The sequence below is a fragment of the Trachypithecus francoisi genome, unplaced genomic scaffold (assembly GCF_009764315.1).
Source record: "Trachypithecus francoisi isolate TF-2019V2 unplaced genomic scaffold, Tfra_2.0 Lachesis_group8, whole genome shotgun sequence".
Classification (NCBI taxonomy): Eukaryota; Metazoa; Chordata; class Mammalia; order Primates; family Cercopithecidae; genus Trachypithecus; species Trachypithecus francoisi.
This window is the reverse complement of record NW_022681473.1, coordinates 1,238,661-1,262,622: the sequence shown is the minus strand read 5'-3', so window position 1 is coordinate 1,262,622 and position 23,962 is coordinate 1,238,661. Positions and strand designations below refer to the sequence as shown.

Here is a 23,962-nt window from a genome sequence, read left to right as displayed (position 1 = left end):
AAGAACACATCTCTTCTTCATGAAATTGTGAAGGAGGGGAAAAAAAGTCAGGTTAATTTTGCTGTGACACCTGAAACTGCGAAAGTGGCAGCCACAGTGCGTGTCGAGTACTTGGATCTGTGGGTGGAGGAGGTGAGAGGATGGGAGCAGCAGCGTGTGGCCATTGAGCCTGCAGGGGGCCAGCAAGGGACCCCCTGAGATGCGACCCCAGCCACTCACTGCAACTGATTGTCCTGTTTATCAGTTACCCTGGGTGTGCTGGCTCACACCTGTAATCCTGACTACTCAGGAGGCTGAGGCGGCGGATCACGTCAGGAGTAGGAGTTCAAGACCAACTTAGCAACATAGCGAGACTCTATCTCAGTCAGCCGATCAAATCCGCCTGTCTTTATCTTAGTAATGTATGTGCAGGAGAAAGCGCAGCATATATGGGGCTTGCGGCTCTCCGTGGCTTCAGCCATGCCCTGGCGGTTTTGCAGTGCATCCCCTGTGGAAGGGGGATTGCTGTTTCCCTGTGCACACATAGTATGATTGGGAAAACCTCAGGGATTGTAGCAAAGAATAATAATAAATTTGGCAAGGTCAGCACATACAAATCAGTCATAGGTCTGGATATCAGCAGTGTGACATTGAAAACTGAAATTAATATTTAAAATGCCATTTGTAATAGCTCCAAAACAATGAGATCTTTAGTTATAGACTTAACAAGACATTCCCAGGATCTGTACCCTGGAAGCTACAAAATGTTGATGCAGAAAAATCGAAGGTCTGTATAAATGGAGAGACGCGCTGCGCTTATCACCTGGAAGATGACTGCAAACACAAATTGTCACCCAAACTGATCTGTTGATTGAGTGCAGTTCCAATCCAAATCCCAGCAGAGTTCAAGTGTACACTAGTTAGTTCTAAAATTTACGTGGAGGGACAAATTAGCTGAAATAGCTACAATGATTTTGAAAAAATAAGTTAGAGGAATCTCACACTTTTGAGACTTACTGTGAAACTCTAGTAATTAAGACAGTGTGCAGTGTCGAAGGAACGGATACACAGCTCCGTGGAGCACAGTGGAGTCCGGAGATAGAGGACTGTCGATAAAGATGGAGAGTCCGGAGATAGACCCACTCAAACGGGGCCCTCAGAGTTTTGACAAAGCAAAATAAATTCAAGGGAGAAAGGATAGCCTGTTCAACAAATGCTATTGGGAAAAGCAGTCATTTGTGTCAAAAACCAAACGCTGACCTAACCCTCATGCCTCATGCAAACATCTAAAACTACAAAGCTTTTGGAAGGAACCATAGGAAATCCTCATGACATTAGGCAAAGAGTTCGTGGATTGACACCAAAGATGCGATCCATTGATGGAAAAGAACGGATAAATTGGACTTCATCAAAATTTAGAACTTTTGCTTCAAGACACTTTTAAGAGAAAGAAGACAGACTCCAGGCTGGGAGAGAAAACATTTGCAAATCATACATCCCACAAAGGAGTGATATCCAGAATACATAAAGAACGTATACAACTCAGCAATAAGAAAACAAACAGTCCAGTTAACTGTCAGCAAAAGAAATGAGCAGACAGTTCAGCGAAGAGGGTGTGAGGATGGCAGCTGGGGCAATCGTGTGTCATTAGCAATTAAGAGAAAGGCAAACTGAAACCATGAGCAGACCCATGTCTGGCTGCTCACATGCCGGTTGGGACACTGGTGCTGGCAAGGGTGTGGCCACCTGGCACTCTGTTCTGCTGGCAGGGACACAGGTGAATAGATGAGCACGCTATGTCCGTCTGCATGGGCAGCATGTGGGCAGTGAGGAGCCGTGGACTCCCAACACTCCTGCCACGTGACTGCATCCCAGGGACCTCCTGCGTGTAAGAGGGTCTCAGATCGGGAGGACCCTCACAGTGCGATTCCTTCCTGCGGCCCATTCCTGAGGAGCCACCCCTGGGGAGCTGGGGACAGAGCAGTACAGCTGTGAGTGGCCACGTAAGCCACTGCGTGTCCTGATTGTGGTCTTGAATGCGTGAGTCCATGTGTGGATAAAATTCATAGAACTATATACCAGAAACGGTTTACTGATAATTCAAAAAGTACAGGAAACAGTGGTGTTCCATCTTTCAGAACAGATGGGACAATCTGCAGTGTTCCTCAGTTGCTACTTTCTGTTGGTTTGCATCGTGGGAAAGGGTTTTCATCTCTAACCTCCACTGTTTTGAGACCTGTTGCATACCTGTGGCCAGATGCGTCAGATGTCAGCGTGCAGTGTCAGGGTCCCTGGAGCCAGTGTCTGACTCCTGCAGACTGCTGGGCCGTGCTGGCTGGGTCCTCGTCCTGGAAACATGGGCCTCTGTCTGGCCCTTAGGGGCCTGGGCCTCCCCTACACCATTTGGGAACCCCGGGACAGTGGGGATATGTGCGTTCTCCACGTCATTCTCGAGGAGCAGATACTGAAAGGACTGTCGTCGCTGCATTCTCAGAGGGTCTGACAGCCCGGTGGCGATGCCCACGGTGAGGCCTACAGCCTGGGCAGGTGGGCGCGAAGGTCATGCAGAGCTGCCCCAGGGCAAGGATGGCACCTGAGAAGCAGGTGTGGGCACTGCGTCCCCCTCCTCATGGCCTGTCCGTTTTGGGGCCACACTTCCCCTTCGGGTGGCCGGACTCAGCCCCACACAGGGCACACGTGAGAGCTGGTTTGCTTTCTGGAGGTGGGTGCTGGGAGGGGGTTGTCCTAGGGCCCTGGTGGTGCTGGGAGGTGGCCTGGTGGCTGTTTCTCTTGCAGAGGGTGGAGTGCCAGCATGCAGGGCTTGCAATGTCATCCTCTAGCCTCTTGGTAACTCTGGTGACCCCCCTGGTACCTGCAGTGCACAGGCTGAGGGGCTTCTTGGACACAGCAGAGGGGTGCCCAGAGACACCAGAGGCCCTTTGTCCAGAGACACCAGAGGTCCTGTGTCCAGCTGGAAGGATGGCTTCTCTGGCTGTGCGGGAAGTGGGCGAGCCCGCAGTGGCCCTGTCTCAGCCCTTGGGGCATCTCCCCAGGTGCTTGGTGGGCTCTGGAACCCAGGGCACGATGCTTGGAGTTGGCTAAGAGAAGAACGGCCTCCGGAGTGGAGCCTGGATCCATCCTTTTCGGCACTGCCCCACCCGGGGCCATTCCAAGAGGAACTGTGGCTGGATGAGGAGGGTGGGAGCGGTTCGTGTGGAGCCCAGTACTGGGAGGCTGCTGGTCGGTCTAGCTGGGGCAGTGGAGACGATGGTGGCTGTGGTCTCGGTGTGGAGGGGGCGTTTGCTCAGTGGCCAGTACTGCCCTGTGCTGTGTGGCCCATTCCCACCTGTGGTGAGCTGGGAGCTGGCTCTCAGGGAGGAAACCCCGACCCATAGTGTTGGCTGTGTCTCAGGTGTAAGCACTCCCAACAGCACTCTCCACTGCCTGTGGGTGGGTATCGGCCCCAGTATGCCCTGGTTCAGGCCTGCGGGGGCAGCCGCTGTGGGCACAGCCTTGGAGGACTGAAGCCCAGCACCAGGGCAGGGGGAGAGGGGTGGTGGCCACCAGGTGGGTGCCCTGGGTCTTGGTGTTGTGCTGGGGCTAGAGGGGTGTTAGGGGCTGGGTATCACCTTATGTTTACATGAACTAGAGCACACCCTTGTTGTCATGGTTGGACCCAACAGTAAGAGGCAAACTCAGGGTGTCCGTGTCCCTAGGATGCTCCAGCCTGCTCTGGGGCCATGAGTCTGACATGACTGGCAGCCCTGTGTACAGGGGCAAGAGGAGGCCTTGGGGTGAGCCTTCTGGGGCCAGGTCCCTGTCCTGGCCAGTCTCTTGACTGCAGGTGCCACAGAGGCCACTGCACTGCCTGGTTTCCCCAGAGAGGGACTTGGCTTCTAGCAGTCAGAGCGGGGTGCTCCCACAGGGTGGGGCCTGGCTGATGAGCCACAGCACAGCTTCCTGGGAAGAGAAGGAGCCTCTGTGCTTTTAAAATGCAACAGAAAAACAGCAGCACACATTTGTGTGAATGAATACAACTGAAGCCATTTAGAAGTGGAGAAAATGAAGATGACCCTTTTCATTTAATCACACGCATGTACAGCCATGTGACTGGCAGGGTCCCCAGCGTGATCCTGGCGTAGTTCTAAGTCAGCGCAGGCAGGCCCCTCCATGGAGTGCAGTGTGGTCCCCGCAGACGGCGGGGACAGTGTGTCTGCCCGAGGAGGCAGACGCCTGAGTCTGCCACACCTCTGCTGCTGGCACCGCCTCTGCCTGCATATGAGCAGGTGGGACCCGCTGGCTGGGTGGGTGTGCAGCAGGCGCATGCCCTGACCGTGTCTCTGTCCCCACAGACAGTACTACTGGTATGATGAGCGGGGGAAGAAGGTCAAGTGCACGGCCCCACAGTACGTTGACTTCGTCATGAGCTCCGTGCAGAAGCTGGTGACGGATGAGGACGTGTTCCCCACAAAATACGGTTCGTATCCCCCCGCACTGGGCGGTCATCCTCACGGGGGTGCAGGGAGCATTCAGGACCAAACCCCTGTGCTGCGAGGGGCAGAGGCACGGAGGGCGGCAGCGGCACCACCCCAGCCCCTGCTTACCATGGAGTCACCTGGGCTGTGAGGTGAGGCTGGAGCCCTTGGGCAGGAGTCAGCCCAGCCAGGGCCGAGGGCCGTCTCCCTGGCCCTCTGGGCCATGCCGCTGCTCTGGGCCCCTCTTGGTCGGTGCCGCTCACTCAGAGACCACCGTCTACCTTGTGGGGGCTTGGGCTGGGGATCAGCTGTGGAACCTGTGTCCAGATTTCAGTGGGATGTGGTGGGGCTCCACGCCACCCCCATGCTGCCAGAGGGACAGCAGGGGACAACAGGAGAGGCCTGTGCCACCATCGCCACCTCCATCCTGGCCTGAGAGCGGGCCCCAGGTGTCCATCAGGGAGACACGGGGACCCAAGTGCCCAGTCACAGGCCCCTCCCTGAGGAGGTGGCCAGGATGGCCCAGTGAGCGCCCAGCCCTCAGGGCAGGAGCAGCCTCCGGAGCCTGAGCTCGCAGGGAGGTCTCAGCAGCCTGGACCTGGGGTTGGCAAGTCCCTGTGGTGCCTGCTGGTGGGCAGAAGCTATTGCTGTTGGGACTTTGTAGGCCCCGAGGGTGGCAGGGTCAGGGTGTGGGTGGCAGGCACCAGACCCACCAGGATGGGTTCCAGGGTCCTGGCCTCTGTTGGGGCCAAGGGACATCTGCAGCTTGTGACACAGTGGCCTCCCCCAGGCAGAGAATTCCCCAGCTCCTTTGAGTCCCTGGTGAGGAAGATCTGCAGGCACCTGTTCCACGTGCTGGCGCACATCTACTGGGCTCACTTCAAGGAGACGCTAGCCCTGGAGCTGCATGGACACTTGAACACGCTCTACGTCCACTTCATCCTCTTTGCTCGGGAGTTCAACCTGCTGGACCCCAAAGAGACCGCCATCATGGACGACCTCACCGAGGTGCTATGCAGCGGGGCCGGCGGGGTCCACAGTGGGGGCAGCGGGGATGGGGCCGGCAGCGGGGGCCCGGGAGCACAGAACCACGTGAAGGAGAGATGAGCCGCCTGGGCTGGACAGGGGCGCACGTGTGCAAAAAGACGGTGGTGTGTGTCCTCTCCTGCATCTGCGTGTGCACACAGGTGCTTGGCACGCGTGTGGTGAGGTCTGAGAAGGCCCCGGGCTGCGCTGGTGTCGGCTGCACAGATGCAGACAGCCCCGGCCACGTCCTGCGGTCCCCTGTCGGATGGATGCGTGCCGTTTGTAGAGAGGAGCCTCTGGGCCCGTTCGCTCGTTCAGCAGACACGCGTGGGACTGACACTTTGAGTTTTCTTCTGTGGGGTTTTCCTTTCTCTGGTCTCCGTGCAGCCCCTGCCCTCCCTCGGGTGCTGCTGGCCTCCAAGGAGGAACTTGGTGGGGGCGTCTCCCCCAGGAGGGTGTGATTTGCAGACTTGGGTCTCTGCTCTGCTTTGGGGGTGGGGCTTGCTTTCACAGAGACCCCTTCTTCCCTCTCGCCCCCTCCTCTCCTGGCCTTGCCAGGAGTCTTGGCTGTTGGCAGCTCAGAGGTGGGGGAGGCCTGTGGTGCGGGGTGCCCTGCACCTGCTCCTGCTGCCTCCTCCATGCCCAAGGAACGCCCATGGTGCAGTCCTCAGGCAAGGCCAGGATGGGGCTGAGGCCCTGCGTGGAGATGCTGCACCAGCAGAAGGCTGAGACCCGCTTACCTTAGTTCATCTGTTCACTCGTAATAAAAAGAATTCTCTCAGGTCAGAGCCTGTGTGCGTCTCAGCGTCTCGGTTCCCCGCCCCCCCGCACCCACACACACGCTGTGGGCAGCCCGGCCACTTCCTTGGTGGGCAGCCTCAGGAACAGGCACCCCGGAGGCTGCCCCGAGAGTGGGGGTCAGAGCAGACTCGCCCCTCACTGCCTGCGAGGGTCCACAGCCAGCCTGCAGGTGCCGTGGGGGAAGCACAAACCCCGTGTCACTCGCCCTCCCCAGCTGCCTCAGCCACCTGCCTCTCCCCATGCTGGTGGCGGGGACCCTCAAATGTGGCTGCAGTCAGCTGGGGACATCTTCTCCGAAGGGCTCTGGGCCAGCCAGCCCGAAACAGTGGCTCTGCTGCAGGGGCCCTTCCTGGCCGGGACAGTGTGGACCAGGGGCAAGCAGGTTTGTGTCCTCAGCCTGGGAGTGGGTAGGCACGTGCTGCAGGGAGAGGGGCCCTAAACTGAAGCCTGGGGCTTATCGGGACCTGAGTGGGCTGAAAAGTGGGAAGAGTGGGCTTCCTGGGTCAGGGCCTAGTTGGTACAGACCTCAGGACTGTGGGCCCCTGCCAATGGCACCTGCTGCACAGTGACCTCCTACAGCCCCCCGCCCCCTGCTTAGCTAGTGGGGCCTGCCCGGGTCATGGTGCTCCCCTGGCCTTGGGCTCAGCCTGCATGATGCACCTGTGGCCAACAGGACCGATCTTGGCTTTCCCAGGGACCGAGCTACAGGTCAGAGTCCCTTCCCCTGCCCTGTCTCTGCCTCCCACTTCGAGAACTGACAGCCTCTGGGTTTCTCGACATGGCTGGAGTCAGCTGGCGGCGTCTCCTCCGACATCCACGCCCACCACCTCCCCACGAGGGCCCACACTTGACTATGACTCTGGGCCACACAGTGAGTCAGTACCTGGAGCCAAACCCAGTTCCCAGAGGGAGGCCTGCTGGGTGCCACCTACCCTTGTCTCCTGATGCTCTGCCTGGACCCCCAGAGGGGAGGCCCCAGGACACCCACAGAACTTGACTGAAGGGGCTGAGTGTAGGAGCCTGAGGCAGGGACCAGCACTGGCCTAGGCAGCAAGGAAGTCTCCTGGCAAGGGAGGGCAAGAACGGAGACGGGTGGCCTGGTGGGGCTGCCCTCTCTGGCTAAGGCTCCCGGCTGGGGTGTGCACGGAGCTCCTGGCTGAGGCCACGGGGAGCCAACCGGGCACACAGCCTGGGTTGCTGTATGCTGGCAAACCTGGGGCCTGGCTGCCGAGCGGAGGCCAGGCGGAAGATTGGACTGAGAGTGCTGCGGGGCACAGGGGGCTGGGGACCGGCTCCACAGGGGCTGGAGGGGCTAGGACACTGAGATTCCAGCTGGCGCCTCAGATGGAATGTGTGTGGAGCCTGCGGGACGGCCTTAGGAGGTGTCCAGGGTGCGCATTCATGCCGGTCTCACACTTAGGATGCAGCTGCAGGGTCCCCAGGGCACGTGGGAGTTGCGGGCACAAGTTCCTTTGGGAAGGGTTCCTGGGATGAGGGCTGGTGCTGGGTGTTGGGGGTGCCTGCTGCTAGGCCATAGTCTGGTGGACGGTCCCGCTCCTGGGCTGAGGGGACTGCTGTGCACTGTCCTCCACTGAGATGGGTTCTTGCTGCAAGACCTGGAGTCCTGGCCAAGCCTCCCTGCCTCGGCCTCCATTTCCTTCTGTGAACAGGTGGCCTGTACACTGAGGGGGGCTCAGCCCTCACCCCCCAGCTCACTCAGTCTCTGAGGTCTCTGTTCTGAAAGGTAGAATGATGGTCCCCAAGAGATCCGTGTCCTGATCCTGAGAGACTGTCTCCTTCGATAGCACAGGAGGATGGAAGCTGCAGATGGAATCGGGTTCCCGATCACTGACCTGGGGATGGGGAGGTTATCTGGATGGGCCCAGTGTTGTCAGGAGGGCCAAGGGCACTGAGCAGGGAGGCAGTGGAGGAAGACAGCGTGGGAAGGGCCTGAGTCAGCAGTGCGGGCAGCTCCTAGAAGCTGGGAAAGGAAGGAGCCCAGAAAGAAGCGGCCCTGCTGACTAGCCCAGTGAGGCCCGTTTGAGGTAAGTTCGTTTTGCCTCCAGCCACGAAGTTCATGGCAACTGCAGCAACAGGAGATGAAGGCAGATTTTGGTTCGAGGCATGAGGCGCTGCTATAGCAAACACCTAGGAAGGTGGAAGTGGCTTTGGCATCAGGCAGAGGCTGAAAGAATTTCGAGGGTGATAGAAAAAGCCTGTGATGTTGTTAAACAGGTGGTAGAAGGATGGAGGCAAGTGGGGCTCCAGGGGCTCAGAGGAACTAGCCTGGGCTTTGAGAAGAGTCACGGCTGCTGTGACCCACCCGTCCTCAGACGTGGGGTTAAAGGTGCAGGTGGGAGCTAGAGGGAAAGGAAGGAACTCGAGCCAGGGAGAGCCCCCTGTCCATGGGGGTAGAGGCACAGCTGTATTCTGTCCCATTGCCATGTGTGGGCCGCACTCGTGGGCGGTCAGCCTGGCCCCCTTTCACTGCTGAGGTCAGCCAAGTGAGGGAAAGACATTAGCAGAGGGGTGAGCACCCTGCCGTCGGGAATTCTCAGCTAAAGATGCTGATGTCGGGATTCACTGTCAGGAATGTGTGCTTGGAGTAACGGCCACACCAGGAGCTCCTGGAGGAGGGCGAGCCTGTGGCTGGTGGATGCTCCGGGTCACCCAAGCAGATGCTGAAAGCAGGGACGGCTGTGGGAGGTCTGTGGACGAGCCTCGGGTCTTACGGAGTAAAGCCCCGTGGGAACTACGAGGGGCTCTTACACCATCAGAAACTTGGCTGGCTTGGACTGAGGCAGAGGGGATGTGATGAAAGCCTCTTGGGCCCCCAAAAATCGGCAGGCAGGAAGCAGACTAAACTGTTCAGCTGCAAACACTTGGCACATTTCATACAGAGAGCGCATGGCCCTGAGGGTGGAGGTGTCAGCACAGAGGCAGAGCCTGGACCCACAGAAGGAGTTCCCAGGCCTTGCCGGGACCCGAAGGAGTATGCCCAGCTGGATTTTGGATTTCTTGGGAGCAGCGACACAGGCACCTTGTAGCTTTCTCTGTGTGTCACGTGTGTGTGTGTGTGTGTGGGTGTGTATGCACGTATAAACGACTGGGTTTCACCGTCACCCAAACTGGAGCGCTCACTGCAGCCTCAGACGCCCCCCCCTTCCGCCTCCTGAGCAGCCAGGACCACAGGTGCGAGTCACCATGCCTGGCTGGTTTTGAAATATTTTGTAGAGGTGAGGTTTCACTACCAAGGCTGGTCGTGAACCCCTGGGCCCCGGTGATCCCTTCTGCCTCAGCCTCCCAAAGTGCTGGACCAGCACACCCAGCCAAACTTTCCTTGAGAACAGGAGTGTCTGCGACTGGCATTCCGCATCTGTTCTCCGGTTGTATTTTGGGAGCAGGTAACTGTTTTCTAGCTTTTGGGGTCCACAGACGGAGCGGAAACTGCTCCTGGGTGGAAGGCCCAGAGTGTCACCCATACCTGATTGGGGTGGCTTAGAGGGTGCGACTTGGGACTTGTAAACTGACGAGCTGAACATGAGGTTTGGGACGGGACTGGGTGCTGTGTTCGGTGGAGACTGTTGGGGCTGCGAGGGGAGGGATGCATTTGCATGTGGCATGGGTGTGAAGCAGGGGGAGCAGAAGGGTACTGTGGTCGGCCTAAGACATCCCTCACCGCCGGCTGTGTCCACACCTAGTCCTGTGGAGGTGAACGTGCCCCCCGGCAGCAAAGGAGAATGAAAGCAGCAGTGGGATTAAGGCAGTCAGCTGACCTTGAGAGGCAGAGGTGGTCTGGGCCCAGTGAGAGGACGTGGCCTTCATCGTGGAAGCTGGACGCAGACTGGGGCGCACAGGACACAGCTGTGAGGAGGCTCCACCCACGCTCCTGGCTGCGAAGGTGGAGACCCCGGGCCTCGGGATGCAGGTGGCCACAGGTCCTCCCCTGGAGCCTCCAGGAGGAGCACACCTTGATTCTAGACCGGGGACACCCCCTCGAGTGAGACCTTCCCAGTCCTTGACTCTGGGACTGGTGCTGGTGTTTTAAGCTTTTTAGTTTGCAATAACTTAACTATGGCGGTGATAGGAAACCATAGGAGACGATGCATCTACCTATCAGGCCAAGGTGTTCTTACAGGGTCCGAGGGGCAGGTGCACAAGAGGGCCCAACTCCCCGGCATGAGACCCACAGCGTAGTCCCGGGCTCGTCTGGCCACGAACATGGCTCCCCAGGTCGTGTTCCCGGCACGTCTGTCAGCCCTGCCCACTCCCCAGCAGGCCCCGCTGCCTGGAAGGTCGCCACTGGTTCTCCCTTCTGTTGCCGGCTGCCTCCTCTCTGGCTCTCTGCTGACCCCGACCCCTTGCCATATCACACCAAGAGAGCTGGGTTGGTGGGGGGAGTTGGGGTGGGAAGGGGAGAAGTCACTGGAGTGAGTGGGGAGGCACTGGACTTAGGGCAGAGGGCCTGGGCACCACACCACTGGAGGAAGGGAGGAAGGCAGGACGGGTTGGCAAGGCCAGGCCACTTGTGGTGAGCTCCCTGGCAGGGGATGGGAGCAGGGCAGCTGCAACGTCCCACCCTGGAGCCGGCACATGGGCGTCAGCCTCCTCCTGCAAGCTCTGAGGCTTTGTAACACCAGGAATTGTTTCATCTTTTTTTTTTTTTTTTTTTGAGACGGAGTCTTGCTCTTGTCACCGGGCTGGAGTGCAGTAGCCGGATCTCAGCTCACTGCAAGCTCCGCCTCCCGGGTTCCCGCCATTCTCCCGCCTCAGCCTCCCGAGTAGCTGGGACTACAGGCGCCCGCCACCTCGCCCGGCTAGTTTTTTTTTGTATTTTTTAGTAGAGATGGGGTTTCACCACATTAGCCAGGATGGTCTCGATCTCCTGACCTCGTGATCCTCCCGTCTCGGCCTCCCAAAGTGCTGGGATTACAGGCTTGAGCCACCGCGCCCGGCCAAATTGTTTCATCTTACAGCTTAGGAGGCCGGGGCTCTGTGCCTCTGCCCCCAGCTGACTGGGAAAAGCGCAGCGCAGCCTCTCCACAGAGCAGAGCTAGGCCTGGACTGCTGTGTGCAGGGCCCCTCCCTGGAGCACCCACCTCCTGCCTGCTGGGGTCGCGTCCTGTGCGGGAGGCGAGTCAGACTCGTCCCCCACCACCCACCTGCCATGCCATGGGTGGGCTCACCAGTAGGCTGGTTCAGCAGGGCCCCAGCTCTCAGGCCAGGCCGTGGCAGGCTCTGACCCCAGATGTGCCTGTCAGGTGAGCCACCTGAGAACTGAGGACCAGGACTGCAAAGCTGTCCTCGAGGTGGGCAGACCGACCACCACATCCTTTTTCAATCTCCATCTTAATTTCTTCATAAAAATGAGGTGAGGACCGACTGGTGTAAAGTGAGACTAGTGTCTGCCACATCAGAAGTCCTGCCATATTTGTTTTCATTTTTTATAGAAATACCAGGCTTAGCTCACTTTGGGTTCTGTTACTTACAACCAAGACAGCTTGGTGTCAGAAGTGGGACTGCAGGACACAGCCCCTTCCTGAGCAGACTGGGGAGTTGGCAGGGTTCTTGACAGACTGTTCCTTTTGGGCCTCCAGTCATGTGCCTGAGAAGCCGGCTTCTCACCATGAATGTTTAGAGGGGGACCAGGAGTGTGTATCAGCCACCTGGAGAAGCAGGTGCAGGACCACAGGTCAGGAAGGCTTCCGGTCTGGGACCAGCAGCCTGTGACCCCACAGACCGTCCTGTACTTCGCTGAACTGTAGCAGCCAAATTCCTTTCCTCAGCCTGTTTAAGGTAAAATGAGCCGGGAAACTGGATAATCCAGGGACTGGAATGGAGTCTGATGCCCTGGGCCCCTCCCAAGTGCCTTTGCTTCGGGGTACCCACCTCCTGTACCAAGCTCAGCCACTTGGCAGTCCAGGATCAAACGGGATGGCTCAGCTTCCCTCTGTGTCCCGGGCTCTGAGTGGAGCCCCGAGCTAACTAAGCCTGACAAACATGGTGACCCCCTGGCTCCCTCCGGAGAGACTGGGACAGGCACAGCTTGAAGTTCAGGGCATGGCTCTCACTTGGGGGTGATTCTGTCCCCTACCAGGAGACTCATGGCAATGTCTGGGAATGTTTTGTCACAGTGGAGGTGGGACAGCTACTAGCTTCTGTTGGACTGAGACCAGGGATGTGGCCCCCACCCCATCGTCATCCCACCGCAGCCGCCGTGTGCTCAGCACCTGCTCCAATGATAAACAGCTGGGTGCAGTCCGGCCACGCCCAAGTCCTTCACACGGGAGGGGAGTGTGCGTGGGCGTGCCCCTCCCAGGGCAGCTCTGTGGATGCCGCAGTCTGCCTGGACCCTGCTGAGGCCTACTCCTGGCCTCCTCCAGGCCGCTGGCCTCATACAGCATGGGCCTGGACTCACCCTTCTGTGGCGGCGGCAGAGGGGCAGCTGGGCCAGGGCGTCGTGCCAGTGGAGCCCTCAGCCGTGGCTGCCCTCTGTGGCAGGCATGCCTGGGACCATCCCCGCTCTAGCTGCAGGGGCTGTGCTCAGCCTGGGCCCCTCACTCCTAGGGCTGGGTCATGGCACCCTATCCAGTCTTCCCAAGTGAGGAGCGGGAAGAAGGCTCATTCTCCAGGAAAAGGCCCAGGCCTGAGGTGGCCCATGCAGGCCTTGTAGTGGCAGAGGTGCCATGTAAAGAGCACTCCGCCCCGGCCCTGGCCCTCAACGGGAGCCTGTCTCAGGCTGGGGCAGCCTCAGGGGATGGCCCTACATATCGGAAGTGACCTCTGACCCTGGCTGCCCGGACCCTCGCCCTCTTCAGCTGGGCAGAGGGTAGCTGCGTTCACACTGGCGCAGCCCAGGGGCTGCAAGTGGGGAACAAGAAGCTGTCCCGGGCTGTCCCAGAGCCCTGCGCGCGCGCCCTGCCCAGATGAAGAGCTGCGTCGCTGTCTTTGCGGAAGGGATTTATTGTTCCGAGCTGCAGTCGCTCACAGTTACGACAGGGGTACACTGCAGGGGCTCGCCCATTTCCGTGGCGCCTGCTGGAGTCCGCGCGTGTCCGAAGCACAAGAGGGCAAGGTGAGCAAGAGGCATTTTGCTTCATGTCCTCGATCTCCGTGGAGAGCCCCTTCCCGCCTGGACCGCCTGGCGTTTGCTGTCCTAGGTGTTTGCTTTTGTTCTTACGTATAGAAATCCCAGCCTGTGGCAGAGGTCTCATGTCAACAGAAGCGTTAAAATGTATACACGAGGTGGGTGGGAGGCAGGGGCAGGCACTGAAGCTGACAGACTCCACGGCAGAGGCATGCATCAGACCCGCCGCCCCCCATGGCCGCTGCATCCAGGCTGTGCCCGCCTGGGAGGGCCGGGCACATGGGTAGAAGGGAACACAGAAGCTGGAGCTGGGGTGAAGCACGGTGGTGGGCACTGGGCAGGGGGGCCTGCAGCCCCCTCCAGGCCACGCCCTGGGCCTTGCTCTGCACAGAACGCCCAGCGGAGGAGCGTCACCAACTCTTTCTGTCCTTTTTTTTTTTCAACTTTTTAAAATTTTAATAAGCCCCATGTGCCCCTGCTGTCCTGTGTGTGGGGAGGGCCAGCTGGGGGCCTTCCTCCTACCCCTTCACCCTTGGACACAAAACCAAGATTGCCCCAGCCTGGGTCTTGACAGAGGGGCGCTGGCGCTGGCATCCGCTACGAGACGCTGCCCCTCTGCCCCGAGCCCCCACAGGTGGAGCTGCTGCTCCACAGAGAAACGGAACCCATGCCAGAGCGAACCGCACCATCTTAGATGTGTGTGTAGAAAGAACCGGGAGCAAGGGACTGAAACACAAAACCTGGCCCTGTCCCAGCGGCGCCCCCACCCCCACACCCTTTTCCAAAAACCACCAAGAAAAAAAAGTTTATAAAAATATCTTGCAGGAATTCTTTAAAGTTTACAGTAGCTCGCCAGCTGCCCCGAGCCCCACCAGCTCTGTCCTCAGAGGGCGCCCTGGCCCCAGACCCCACCCCGCCCGAGACGGGCAGACGGCAGGGGATGCGGCCACCGCCCGTCCCTGAACAGAGGTGTAGAGAATCCATAAATTAAAACAGCAAATAAATAACACTGATCCCAGCCCAGCGGCCTGGCCTGCTGGGAAGGCTCTGGCGCCCCAGGGTCTCTGTTTCCACCTCAGCCAGGGAGGAGCGCCAGAGCCCACAGCCGCCCCAGATGAGGCAAGGGAGGCGCAGGTGAGACGAGAGGATGGGAGGCAGCCTGAAGAGGCCAAGACTACACGGAGGCGGAGGTGGCACGGCCAGGGAGGCGGGGCATGGGCCTGCGAGGCGCGAGGAGGCCTCCGGGTGCGGCGTGGAGGTGGTGGACGGGGTGGACGGGGTCTGTTCCTGTGGCTACTTTGCCCACCGGGGGTCCCGGCCCCAGAAGGCCGCCAGGCAGGCTGTTCTTGCCGAGGGGTCAGGTGACCGGGAGTCCGGGTCGGCCGGGCTGGAGGAGGCTCCCCCGAGCCTGGCCCTCCTCCCACGGGCCATGCGGAGCTGAGGCGAGGAGCTGCCGCGGGGTGGACGGGGCGCTGGGCTGGGCCTCGCTGCCTGGCAGCAACAGCAGGAGCGGAGGGAGGGCGGGTCCGCAGCAGCTGCCTTCGGTCACAGAGGATGGCCTCGTGGAGGTGACATGTTAACTTTTCGGGATAATTCCTGGTATCAGAGTGGAAACAAGCGACGCTGTCAGAGACAGGCAGAGACAGACAGGAGAGAGAAAAGAGAGACAGACAGAGACAGGAGAGAGGAAACAGAGCAGGCGCGGGTGGCACAGCCTGCAGGCCGGTCCCGGCGCCCCTTTCCTTTCCTCCCAGGCTCTGAGAACAGTCTGGACGGACGGGCGGCACGGCCGCGGGTCCACTTGGGGCAGGGCGGTCGACGGGCGGCGAGGCAGCCGCTGTCAGTGCTGTGCTGGGGGTGGGGGGGGGGACTAGTGTGTCTAAGGCTGCTCGCGGCGGGCGGCGGGCGGGCCCATGTTGGCCGTGTCCTTGCCCGTTGGGTACTCGGCGTCCCCTCCGGGGCCAGGGCCAGCGGCCGCGGAGTCACCGAGTGGGCCGTGGGCACTCCGCTTGGCGGGCGTGCTGGGGGCCTGGGCCGCCTGCCCGTTCTTCTCGTCTGAAAAAAGTTGTTTAATTACGTCAAAGAAGTTACTCAATGGGCTGCCTGGGTACACAGAACAGAGACAAAAAAAAAAAAAAAAAGGAAAAATAAAAAAGGGGGAGAGAAAGAGGAAGGGAGGGAAGGAGAGAGAAAGAGAACAAACAAACAAATGAACAAAGGGGCCTCGACGAGGGAGAGAACCCAGAGATGAGGCTGAGATGGGGCCAGCGGGCAGCAAGCGGGGTGGGCAGGCGGCAGCCGGCAGGGGCCCTGCACGGTGGGGGGCTGTGCGGTGGGGGAGCTGTGCGCCCTGGGGCCAGGAGCTTAGGACCCCAGTGCCTCCGAGCTGTTGCGCAGGACCCAGCGCTCCTTTGGCGAAGTGAGGCTCGGGGCAGGTGGTGAGACCCCTCCCTCCCTCCCCACCAAGGCCTGGCCTGGAAGGCCCTGCACCGCCCCTTTGCCTCCCCACCTCACAGCCATGAGGGACAGCCCACCCCCACGCTGGAGATGACAGCGTAAAGACAAGGGCCTGCTGGGAGCTCTGCAGCCTCGCAGGACCCTGGGGGCAGCTGCTGGCCCCACTGCGTGAGGCCCAGTGGAAGAGAGGGAGAGGGTGTGCCCACCACACCTCCCCAGGGAGGCCTGAAGCCCGACTCCTGACCAGCTTGGACACAGTTCAGCAGCAGACAGACAGATGGACAGATGGGTGGACAGGCATGGAGGGGGTGGGTGTGGGAGGCAGGCTGGGGGTCTGGGGACAGGCAGCTAGAGTCGTGTCCTGGGTCCCTGGGATGGGGGCAGTCCTGAGGAGAGGGGCGGACATGGGGAGCCCACCCTTGGGGCCCTGCGCTCACTGCCCAGGTGTGCCGATGGAGGCACGTCAACCCCACTTCCTAAGCCTAACCACCACCTGAATCCTGAGCTCCCTGCCAGGCACAGCCTCCAGTGGACAGAGGGATGGGCACCGGCCCCTGCCCTAGGCCACAGCCTGCACCAGTGGGACCCTCACTAGCTTCAGGCCTTGGGAGCCCCTTCCTGGGCCTGCCCTGATCCTAGGGCCTGGCAGAGGAGGGTCTGCCCAGGAGCCCCGCCTGGGCCCACTGTGGTAGGGAAGCGACCTGGGCTGCTCCCGGTAGAGGATGGGGCAGGGGACATCTGGGCTGCTGGATGCCTACGTCTACACAGGGAAGCCGAGACAGCCGGGGGGCGGCGGGCTGGCCAGAGCGGGCTGAGGGTGAGCGGTGGAGTGGCAGGCGGAGGCGCCAGGTGAGCGTGGGGGATTCTTACCACATTTGGAAAGCCGCCCCGTCATCATTTCCATACAGTTAGTGGTGTCTGGAGCACAGAATGGAGAGAGGAGGGAGGGAGTGAGTGAAAGGCTGCCCGGCGCCTTCCGACTGGCTGGACGCCCACAGCCTCGATGGGGAGGGGCGGAGCCAGGAGTGGGTGGGGCCCCGGAGGTCAGGGTGAGGGAGTGGGTGGTGCCAGAGCCAGAGGGGGCGGGGCCTGGAGTGAGGCGGGGCTGCGGGGGCGGGAAACAAGGCGGAGCCAGCTGGGCAGCAGCGGGTCCTCAGCAGCCTGAGCCTGGATATGGCTGGTGCCCTGGGTGGGCCTGGCAACCTCCCATGGGCCGACAACCCTGCCCTGGCCGTGGCCTGCGTCCGTCACTATATGTCCTCACTGTGCCACTCGGCAGCTCCAGGACCCTGTGGCTTCCAGCTGCCCCTCAACTCAAGGCAGGCACCCTCTTCCTCAACCCTCTCCCCTGCTGCTGGGCCTGGGGATGTCGGTGCTGCCAGGCCAGGACTGGGGTGGGAGCAAGGCCCTGGGAGGGGCTGCTCCCTCGAGGCCCTCACTGGCGCCTGCAGAGGGTGGACACATGCCCTGGTCTGCCTGTGCCTGCTCACTGGGGGCTCTCAGCCCCTCTCCTCGGCCGGGCTGGGGTCTCCAGGAGGGTGGGCAGTGCCTGAGGAGGCCCCCTGCTGGCTAGACACCTTCCACACGTCCTTGGAGCTGGGCTCACTGGACAAAAGCGTCCAATGTGGGAGGGGAGCAGGGCTGGGCGTAGCGAGATCATGGGGACAGGCTGGGCTCCTCAAGTCCAAAGGCAGACAGATGGGGCCCAGAACAGACCCCCGAGAGCCTCTGCAATGGGCTCCACTGAGGTCAGGGTCCAGGGCAGGAATGGAGAGGGGCTGGGAGTTGGCTCGGTGGGGAGTGGTACGTGCTGATGGGCAGGACCACACTTTGCAGGGCCAGGCTGGGGGAGCTCTGCCCACAGGCCACACAGGAGCAGACTGAGGCACCCATGTGGCTGCTCAGGTGCAGGGACACCCTGGGCAGCACCCGGGGCCCGTTTCTGCTTGCCCTCCTGGACAAGCCCTGTCCGTCCCTGGCCTTGGTGGCTGCCCTGTCATTCCCTGGCCTTGGTTTCCCTTCCTGAGATGAAGGCTTTCAAGGCTCCGAGAGCCAGAAGCTGCTGTCGGCCGATGGCACAGCCTCCGCTGTAGGGCAGAGCCACATGTATCTGCGGGGCTGAGCACCTGGAACCCTGCTCCTCCTTGCCCGCTGTGCCAGCCTGGCTCCCAAAATCAGGAGAAGGGGGCAACTCCTCCACCACTGGGGCTTGGGTTAGGGCCAAGGCTGTTAGGGACCTCAGCCCCCAGCCCGCAGTGGGGTGAAGCGCACTCTGGGGGGGCTCCCACAGGTGATGGAATGAGGATGGAATGAGGATGGGGGGGGTGGGGGCCCTCTATGGCCTCCAGGACCCCACACGGAAACACAGGAGGTGACCCTAGCACGCCACAGAGCTGCAGAGATGCAGGCCGGGAGAGGGGGCCCCCAGGGTCCAGCCGGGTGCTCCCCCCACATGACGCCCAGCACTCCCACGCCACACCGCTGTTCAGAGGCGCCCACACACCCTTGCTGACAGACCAGGCCCATGCATGTGCCCAGTGCTCCGCCCTGCCCCCACCACACGTGGGCCCAGGGGAGCGGGGTGAGCCCTCCCTGCAGGATGCCGAGTAGCATGGACCCCTGGGCTCCTGGCCCCTGGTGGTTCCAGGCTGGGGCGACCCTCCCCTGCACGAGCCCGTGAGGCTGTGGTGAAGCCCCAGCTCTGGCTGGGCTCAAGCCCCTCTGCCCTGCTGGAGGCATGGCCCTGGGCTGTCAGGAAATATGGAGAGATGAGACATCACAGCCCATGAGGCAGCCCGCGGCCCAACCAGGGTGCCATGGCGGGGAGCCCCGAGGGCGGGGCCTTGTCACTGCTCTCCCAGGGCCTGTGCGGGCTGCCCTGTGTCTGGCTCCCTAGCAGATGGGCCGCCCAGGGCATGCTTGGCCTGTCCAGGGCCAAGACCTGTGGGTGGGCATGGAGGGCCCTGCTCAGGGCCAGCCTGGCTCCGCCGAGGACCTGCCCGCAGCCCCTCCCCGCCCCAGCACAGGCCGGGCGCCTTACCTGCCAGCGTCAGAGGCTACTCTCGTAGCTGGTGGCCACCTTCTGGCCCTTAAGCCCAGCACCCCAGCTTAGTCCTGGCGCTGGTGGGGGGGGTTCTACAGTGGACAAGAGGCGCCTTTCAGTGTGGTGCGGCTGCGCCCTATGTCCCTGGCGTGCAGAGGCGAGGCGGGTGGTCCCGCCAGGCCGGGGAGGGGCCCTGCTCCCTGAGGGGTGCAGCCACAGCTTGGGGCAGGAAGGTGGGGGCATCCGTCAAGAGGGGCCAGGAGGCTGCGCCAGGGTTCTCATGCCTCCCGTCCGTGCAGCACCAGCTGGCCACGCCCCACACGCAGGCTGCAGGTTGGCCGGAGCTGAGCCCGCCTCACCTGACAAGTGCTGGGCCGCAGGTGGGTCGTGTGTGCTCAGCAGCTGGGCCTGGATGGTCTCCACCACCCTCTTGAAGCGGCGGCTGGGGCCTAGGGGAGACAGGGGGTTACGCCCTGGACAGGCCTGGGCCCGGAGCCGCCCTGGGGGCGCCGGCTCACCTGAGAGGAGGGTGAAGGTGACGGAGTAGATGCCGTTCTCCTTCTGCGCCTCCCCTCCCTCCGTGTAGGTGATATCCACCTGGAACTTGACGGGCTTCTGGAACACGGCTGGCCCCCCCGTGGCCTTGTACTCGGCCCGGAAGCTTGTCTGGGAGATGACACTGTGGCTGAGGCTGGGGATCTGTGGAGAGGGAGCAGTGTGAGCGTGGCTGGCCTGGCAGGTCCCACCCTGGCCCTCTGGGGAGGCAGCCCTGGGGCAAGCCAGCCCCACCGCACACGTTGTGAGCACCCAGGCACCTCTGCTTCCACATCTGTGAGGGGCACAGTGCAGGTGGAGATGGTCGGAGCAGGGAGGGGGGCGTTTCCAGCCCCCACCCTCCAAAGCTTTGGTCCCCTTAGCGGGGGTGGCTGAACCCCTGCCATAGACTTTTCTCATGCAGCCACAGCACAGGATGGCCAGGACCTCACAGAGGAGCCTTAAGAGCAAAGATGGAGGTGAGAGGTGACCCCTGCAGCCTGAAGTGGGGGTCCAAGGTGGAGCTGAGTGGGAGGTGGGGAGTCTGGGAGCTGCCACTGAGAGGGAGGTGCCAGGGCAGGGCTGGGGCCGTGCCCTCCTGCTGGGGCTTACTGGGATTCCCACTGCTTGTAGGACTTATGGAGCTGGGCACTGGCTGTGTGGGCTCCACAGTACCGAGGGGCAGCTGCTGGAAGCAGAACTCAGGGCCAGCCAGCGCACGGGGCCCAGGCTGGCACACGGCCACCTTACTGGGGCCGGCATGGGGAGGGGCTGAGGCCACCGCTGAGTCTGAGGTTGGCCGTGGCAACCAGGGGCAGCATGAAGGAATATGGTGAGGGAAGAGGCCCAAGGAAGTGAGCAGCCTGTGGGGACCGGGACGCTGAGGGTCCCCGAGGCCAGGGTCCAAGTGCAGCCTGAGGCCTGCCCAGTGCTGGGCTCTCCTGGCCCTGGAGCCTTCTGCAGGGGCTCCAAGCTGTCCCCACGGCACTAAGGGAACCTCAGCTGCAGCCAGGGCAGCAGTGGCCTGAGTGCCTGTGGGCAGAGCGTCAGGTGGGGTGGAGGCCAGCCCCCAGCTAGAGAGGGTGCCGCAGGGAGCCACAGCCTGATCTTGCCAAGATCCTGGGGCCTGGGCAGTAGTGAGCACAGAGCAGGACAGCAGCCCTGGGGAGGCAGGCGGGGGGCGGTGGGGGAGGTGGGGGGCAGCCCGTGACACCTCAGCACTGGGTGCAGTACAGGGTGGGGCAGGGCCGACAAGGAAGGGGCCTCCTGATAGGACTGGGTGCTGGAGTCCTGGCAAGAAAACTCCATTTGAGGCTTGAAGGGCTTTTCTGCTCCTCCTAACCCAAAGATGCCCCAGCAAAGACAAACGAAGCCCACCCAAGACCCTCACTCTGTGGAGAGCCACCCGGCCTCCGAGGGCAGGGTGAGACCAGGGAGACCGAGATACCTGAGGCCTGGGGGTGAGAGCCCCACGGGTTCCTGGGGTCATGGCCTCACAAAGCCTTCTCCCTAAGTCTCATGGAAATGTCCCCCTCTGAGACCCACGCAGCTGGAGCCTGCCTTCTGCCCGTGCCAGCTGCCCAGGCCTGCCCAGCACACACCTAGGGCTGCTGGGGACCAGTGAGCAAGGCCCTGACTCCCTCTACAGGCCAAGTGCCCCAGATGGGCAGTGAGCCCTCCTGCACAAGGCTGGGGGGAGACAGCGCCTGTCCAGTGAAGACAGCCAGGCCGGCCCACAGGTGAGCGGACGTCCATGCTGTGTGTGTGGACGTGTCCTAAGTGAGGAGCCTGGATTCTCGGGGCTGGGCGGCGTGGGGCTGGGAGGGCTGCCCGCCTCCCCTGGCGCCCTGTGGCCTCACCGACAGGAAGGCGTGCACGATGTCAGCCTTGATGGAGCTCAGAGGCTTGTCTTTGATGACCACGAAGATCTGCTCCTCCTTCTCCAGGCTGATGAAGTTCCCAAACCAGGACTTCTTGGCCAGCCTGAGCAGCGGGAGACAGAGGCTGTGAGGACTGAGGCGTGGTACTGTCCACACCCCTGCCTCCCTCGAACCTGGGGCTGGAACAGTGGAATCCTCAATTCCTGCGTGATGGAAACGGTCGTCTCCGCAGTACAAGCCAGAACCCATGGCCCTGACCCCAACGCCCTAACCCTAGCCCATATGCCCTGACCCCAACGCCCTAACCCTAGCCCATATGCCCTGACCCCAACGCCCTAACCCTAGCCCATATGCCCTGACCCCAACGCCCTAACCCTAGCCCATATGCCCTGACCCCGATGCCCTAACCCTAGCCCATATGCCCTGACCATCACCGTTAGCAACGCTAACCCTGACCACAACCTTTATCCAAGCCCTAATGCCCTAACCCTGGCCCATGGCCCAGCCAGGTTCCATGGCCCTAACTGGCCCCTCTTGGTTCCCTAGAGTTGTGTCCAGGCAGCACTTGCTGGAGACCCCACTGGGAAGGAAAGGAGAAGGGAGTGGGGTGACCCCTGCCCCTGGCCTTGCACCTCCATTTCTGGCTGAGCCCTAGTCGGGTGCCCAGTGGCATCCTGGCTGAGGTGCCCAGCCTGGAGCTGGGAAAACCAGCGAGCTGTACGCAGGCAGTGGCAGGACAGGTACGGCACAGACACCGGGAGCTGCATGCCCTCCCACCAGACAGGGCAGCCTCAGCACCCCTGGGGCTGCCCTCCTGTGTTTAGCACGTGTGGCCATGTGGCTTCCCTGTGGCTCCAGCCTGGCAGGGCCGGTCCCTAGCCTGTAGAGATCGCTTCCAGACCTCTGAGGCTGGCTGGGGAAGGGTGGTTCAGGGCTTGCCACAGCCACGCAGACCCTGGCTCCCAGATGCCACCACAGTGGGTGGTCCCCACCCCAGGCCAGGGCAGTGCTGCTAACCTCATGACTGGCAGGCCTGACATCACTTCCTCTGCTGGACGCAGGGCCCAGTGACAACGGCTGGCACCACCCACCTGCCTAGCCCGCCCCACACCCCTCCCTACCCCTGGCCCGGCTGCCGACCTGCCACTCGCTCCCAAGTCTAGGAATGTCCCTCCACAGGTGAGCCCTCCTCACCAAGGCTCCTGTGAGAGGTGGCTCAAGTTGGTCTCCTGAAGTCACCTGTGCCACCCACCCCCAGGAGCAGGCGGGGCCTGCAACTCGCTTCCAACAGGAGAGTGGGGAGGCGCTTCTGAGGCCACAGAAGGCTGCTCCTGTCTTGCTGGCAGGCTCACCCCAACGCGCAGAGGCCCTCTGCTCTCCAGCTGGAGGGCACCCGAACCCCACCCACCAGGGAGGGAACCAGGAAGCCCAGTCATGACGACCACAGCCAGGGGCGCCTCTAGCACAGCCCCTGAGACTCTCAGGCAGAGCGCACCGGGGTAGGGGTTCGCAGTGGTGGCTCCCGCTGCCGGTGTCCCATGCGGCTGCTGCCTGGAGGTCGAACCAGGTGCTGCACGGAGAGGCAGAGGCAGGGACCGGGAGGAGGGGCCAGCAGGGCTGGGGCTCAGCGGTGCCCTCTCCGGACTGATTCTGAGGCCCCTCCCAGCGGCCTCTCAACTCCCCTTTCCCTTGCCCATTCCTGGAAGTGCCTCGTTGGCCACCGTGGCCGTCCTCGTGAGCCCGAGGAGTCCTACTAGACAAGCATGGGGACCGGGCCCAGCCATCGCTCAGCCCCTCGACACCGCCTCAGTGTCCTGCTGGTCTTGCTAGCTGACTGTCCTGGGTTCAAAGCTCCGAGGGCCAGCTCTGGCCCTGACCTTACCCCCTTCCCCCTATGCCAGGACCTGGAGCCAGGAAGTGCACGGGGCAGCCAGGCAGTTCTGGAAGCACAGATGGGATTTTGCATGGTCAACGTTCTGCCCGACGAAGAGACAGGAAAGATGGCACAAACGTGGCTTTCTGAGGCCCGGGGGTGCAGCATTTGGCAAAAATAGTCCCATGTGTGAAAGATGCCGGAGGGCCCAGGGAGGCCAGGCCAATGAGGGGTGAGGGGCCTGTGCTGTGACTCCAGCACCCACGTGGTGGACAGTGCACAGCCTGGCCGGACGCTAGTACGGGTGTTGCTGCGAAGCGATTTTTAGATGAGACGAACTTAAATCAGTCGCCTGTTGAGTCTGGTGGGGGACCCTTCCTCACAGGGTGGTGCATCCACCAGGTTTGGTCTTCCTGGAGAAAGAACGCCCCTTGAGGCTGCAACCTGGAAGCTGCCTGGGCTTCCAGCCAGGGCTTCAGACTCAAGGACATCAGCCCTGAGTGTCCAGCCGGCAGCCCTGCATGTCCCAAACAACCGCACGTGCCCCTTCCTGAAGCCACTGCCTCCCTTGCACACACAGCCCCTTGGTTCTGTTCCTCTGAGGTGTCCGGTTGACATGGGGCTGGCGGCAGCTGGGGCTGGGGGTTGTCTCGGGTCCCCAGCAAGCGAGTCGTCACCAAAGAGTCTGTGGGAGGCGTCCACGCCGGGCCCTCGAGAGGGGTCAGGGCCTCCAGGCCGTCTCAAGATGGGGGAGGGGAGAAGCGCAGGCAGCTGCAGTGGCGTCAAAGCCACCTTCCTGGCTTTGAT

At 61.7% G+C, this 23,962-nt stretch overlaps 2 protein-coding genes across 15 annotated transcripts in view; one reads left to right on the top strand and one right to left on the bottom strand.

The window, feature by feature from the left end:
- Positions 1-6,266, top strand: part of MOB2 (MOB kinase activator 2) — a 68,763-nt gene extending 62,497 nt beyond the window's left edge. For both annotated transcript variants that reach the window (XM_033206464.1, XM_033206463.1), the window contains exons 4-5: positions 4,332-4,456; positions 5,245-6,266. In XM_033206464.1, coding sequence (XP_033062355.1) covers positions 4,332-4,456; positions 5,245-5,561 — 442 coding nt within the window. In that variant the 3' untranslated portion in view covers positions 5,562-6,266. The remainder of the gene's footprint in view (positions 1-4,331; positions 4,457-5,244) is intronic.
- Positions 6,267-13,226: 6,960 nt separating this feature from the next.
- BRSK2 (BR serine/threonine kinase 2) overlaps positions 13,227-23,962 on the bottom strand; it is a 64,888-nt gene continuing 54,152 nt past the window's right edge. For 3 of the 13 annotated variants that reach the window (XM_033205521.1, XM_033205523.1, XM_033205529.1), the window contains 5 exons: positions 21,262-21,385; positions 19,387-19,567; positions 19,228-19,317; positions 16,696-16,743; positions 15,160-15,471 (listed from right to left, as the gene is read on the bottom strand). In XM_033205521.1, the coding sequence (XP_033061412.1) occupies positions 15,248-15,471; positions 16,696-16,743; positions 19,228-19,317; positions 19,387-19,567; positions 21,262-21,385 (667 nt within the window). In that variant the 3' untranslated portion in view covers positions 15,160-15,247. Of the gene's footprint in view, positions 14,965-15,159; positions 15,472-16,695; positions 16,744-18,865; positions 18,961-19,227; positions 19,318-19,386; positions 19,568-21,261; positions 21,386-23,962 lie in introns of those variants that run through there. The other 10 variants (XR_004435831.1, XR_004435829.1, XM_033205531.1 and 7 more) reach the window with 6 other exon arrangements.